The 3,559-nt window shown below is 56.7% G+C and overlaps 1 protein-coding gene across 1 annotated transcript; it reads left to right on the top strand.

Moving 5' to 3' along the window:
- Positions 1–220: 220 nt before the first annotated feature.
- Positions 221–3,082, top strand: HAND2 (heart and neural crest derivatives expressed 2). Its single transcript, XM_036424566.2, has 2 exons — positions 221–890; positions 2,278–3,082. Exons 1-2 carry the CDS (start codon positions 333–335, stop codon positions 2,374–2,376), a joined length of 657 nt encoding a protein of 218 aa, XP_036280459.1. The 5' UTR covers positions 221–332; the 3' UTR covers positions 2,377–3,082.
- Positions 3,083–3,559: the final 477 nt, after the last annotated feature.

Here is a 3,559-nt window from a genome sequence, read left to right as displayed (position 1 = left end):
GGAAGCCGGAGCGGGCGCGCGGGCCGTGGAGCGAGGCGGGAGCCGGCGGCGGCGGCGGCCAAGGGCGCACGGTGCCGGGACCAGCTCGCCGCGCCCCATGGGGAGCCGGCGGCCGCGGCAGCGCTGCTGAGGCGGGCCCGGCCGGCCAGGCGGGGGGCCGGGGCCCGGGCTGCAGCACCCCCCTCTGCGGCTGCGGGGCCGGCCCGGGCGCCCGGGGGGTGGGGGGTGGGGGGTGGGGGAGGCCGCCGAGCGCCGCCGAAGCGGGGGCCCGGGCCGAGGGCGCCGCGGGGCTGCGCGCACGCTGGGGCGCTTGGCGGGGCGCGGAGGGCGAGATGAGTCTGGTGGGGGGCTTCCCCCACCACCCGGTGGTGCACCATGAAGGCTACCCGTTCGCCGCCGCCGCCGCGGCCGCCGCCGCCGCCGCCGCCGCCAGCCGCTGCAGCCACGAGGAGAACCCCTACTTCCACGGCTGGCTCATCGGCCACCCCGAGATGTCGCCCCCCGACTACAGCATGGCCCTGTCCTACAGCCCGGAGTATGCCAGCGGTGCCGCCGGCCTGGACCCCTCCCATTACGGGGGGGTGCCGCCGGGCGCCGGGCCCCCGGGCCTGGGGGGGCCGCGGCCGGTGAAGCGCCGGGGCACCGCCAACCGCAAGGAGCGGCGCAGGACTCAGAGCATCAACAGCGCCTTCGCCGAGCTGCGCGAGTGCATCCCCAACGTGCCCGCCGACACCAAGCTCTCCAAGATTAAGACGCTGCGCCTGGCCACCAGCTACATCGCCTACCTCATGGACCTGCTGGCCAAGGACGACCAGAACGGCGAGGCGGAGGCCTTCAAGGCGGAGATCAAGAAGACAGATGTGAAGGAGGAGAAGAGGAAGAAGGAGCTGGTTAGTACCAGGGGGTAGCAGGGGGGCGGTGAGGGTGCGGGTTTCCGGGGAACCGGTGCCTCCTCCCGTCTCTTTCCAAACGGGCTGAGCAATGGCATCCCGCTTTCTTCGGCTGCTGCGTCCTGAGCCTCGGTTGTTTGCAAGGGGCTGTGTGAAGGCCGGTTTCCCAAAGAGGCAGAGGTGGGGGAGGGTGTCAGCCCGAGGAGGAGGAGGAAGAGGAGGAGGAGGTTAAGAGGGGTGCTTGGCGCTGGTGATCTTCCCTCCAGGTTATCTTGGCTCCCTGGAGCACTTAGGACCGACCTCGCAGACTCAGGGTGGCGATTGATCTTCCGTCGCCATGGCCCAGACACCCTCATTTCGTGTCCTTTAAGATCTTCATTTGGCCTTCAATTAGGTGCTTTCAGATGTTTAAAAAAAAAAAAAAGAGGCCCCAAAACTCTCAATTCCAAAATTATTTCACTATTGATTCCATGTCCACCTCTTGAGAAAAGGAGGAGGCCACTGATTCTAAGAGGATTTTATGATCGTTTCTTACTGTGCTCCGGAAGATGTCAAGGTAAACATACAATAAGTACTTTTAGCTTCAACATGCAGCTCCGGTTTCTCTTCCGCGATGAGGCTAAAACGTAATTTATCAGATGAATCCGTTGCACGGGTGTTTCTTGTTTTATTTGCACTGCCCTGCACATTGTAAAACAAATGGTAAATATCACTATGACCGTTGTTATTGTTGTGAACAGTAACGCAAAATTGTAACTGAAAATTAATTTTCTCAAGCTCCTACCAAGTGCCCGTAGGGTGGTAGTGTTCCGAGCGGGGGCTTTTGCCAGAAAGGGCCTGGAAAACAGAGTGTTTCTTCTTTGGGGCCCGTGGCACCCTAGTTGCTGCTGCATAAAGGGGTGACCTGTAGGATAGCCCGGGATTTCAGCGGCCTGGAGGAGAGGCACAGCTGAGCCGGGACTAGAAAACCTCCGGCCCACAGGCCCAAGCCAGGGTGCAGGAACTTCTCCCCATCTTCCGGAGAGCCGGATCTGGGAGTGCGGTTGAAGGCAGGGAAACCATATTTAGCCAACCCCCGCTAAGGGCCCCCTGCTTCTCCATAAGCGACTTGCAAACGGGTTGCTGTTTATAAATGTGCAGATTCGGTAGTTGAGTATTGCTGGCGCTTGGAGGCCTGTGTGGTAGCTAGGGCAGCAGCTAGGGCAGCGCCGCTGGTCTTCCTAGCTCTTGTTCAGGGACTAGGACTTAAAACCATCCTACTGCTCATCGCTTCCTCGGTCTCACTGTCTCTCTGAGCCCAGGGAGCGCGGGGGTGCTGTGGAACCAGGTCTCCTGTCTCAATTTCTCTTTCCTCTTCTTTTCTCCCCCTCGCCTCCCCTCTGTCCAGAACGAAATCTTGAAAAGCACAGTGAGCAGCAACGACAAGAAAACCAAAGGCCGGACAGGCTGGCCGCAGCACGTCTGGGCCCTGGAACTCAAGCAGTGAGGAGGAGGAGGAGGAGGAGGAGATGGAAGAGGAGGCGGAGGAGAGCGAGAGTGAGCTGAGGCCCAGGAGCCAGATGCAGACCCAGGACTCAGGGCCAGCTCTCCGTGCTCCGCTCCAAGGACTACTTGCATTTGGAATCATCCGGTTTATTTATGTGCAATTTGCCTCCCCACTCTTTGCCCCCGCTATGAGGCATCCGCTCCCCACCACCCCCCTCCAAAAAGATAGTGGATATTTGAAGAAAAGCATTCCAGATTTTAATACGAAGAGGATACTCCCGCGTGGTAAGGGATTCCGTCGTCGTCTCGTAGATTCTGTGTGTGTGAATGTTCCCTCCTGGCTGTACAAACACCAGCGTGGCCCCCTCCCCGTCTGCCCAACCGCTTCCTGATAAAAGACAGCGGACCTTGGTGTGTATGTGAGGTGTATTTTTAATACTCGGCCTTTGGATCTAAATATTCCTGGGGATTCTAAAGCTTTACTTCAAAGCAGGAAAAAAAAAAAACGGGGCCGCTAACATTTCCGTTGGGGTCGGTATCTAGTGCTGTCTCCTTTCACCCCTGGTTGTTCCCTGTTTCGAGATGTTCCCAACAGCTACTTGTTTCGTGCACTTCCATCCTCTAAAACTAAGTGGAATTTAATTAATATTGAAGGTGTAAACGTTGTAAGTATTCAATAAACCACTGTGTGTGTTTTTTTTACAAAACCCCCAATCTTTTAATAGTTGATACCTCAAAAGAGTTTTTGAAAACAAAACTGTTATATTTGTTTTCATACTATTTAAAATATTCCGAAGTAAACTAAATTATGATTGCCTCTAACTTTATTTGAAAGAGTCAGTGGTTTCGACCCATTATGAACGAACAGGAGCATCCCTCCTCCCCAGGGCATGGAGGTTCCTTTAAGACAGGGTCCTTGCTGAAATGCTGCCAAAATGCCTGGGTTCTGTCCCCCACATTCCCAGAGAACGCTGAGTGGTCTGTAGGAGGAGGGTCTGGGCTGGAGAAAGGTCTGTGGTTCCCCCAGAAGGTGGGAAGGGGTCCTTGTTTTCCTGAAATCAGCCAGAAGCCATTCGGTGAGGAGGAGGAGGCTTGGATTTTGGTGTGGGGAGCTCGTTTTCAGTGAACGAGAATCCCAGGCGTTAAAGCCTTTCACTCAAAATATAGTGCTTTCATCTAATTAA

This window comes from Pipistrellus kuhlii, unplaced genomic scaffold, assembly GCF_014108245.1.
Source record: "Pipistrellus kuhlii isolate mPipKuh1 unplaced genomic scaffold, mPipKuh1.p scaffold_m20_p_8, whole genome shotgun sequence".
NCBI lineage: Eukaryota > Metazoa > Chordata > Mammalia > Chiroptera > Vespertilionidae > Pipistrellus > Pipistrellus kuhlii.
The sequence above is the reverse complement of the archived record's forward strand: the minus strand, read 5'-3'. Positions and strand labels throughout refer to the sequence as shown.

Bases quoted from the DNA above. Each gene is read 5' to 3' on its own strand.
- HAND2 (XM_036424566.2), top strand. From the start codon at position 333: ATGAGTCTGGTGGGGGGCTTCCCCCACCACCCGGTGGTGCACCATGAA. The intron at 891-2,277 runs GTTAGTACCAGG...CCCTCTGTCCAG, and splicing joins AGAAGAGGAAGAAGGAGCTG to AACGAAATCTTGAAAAGCAC.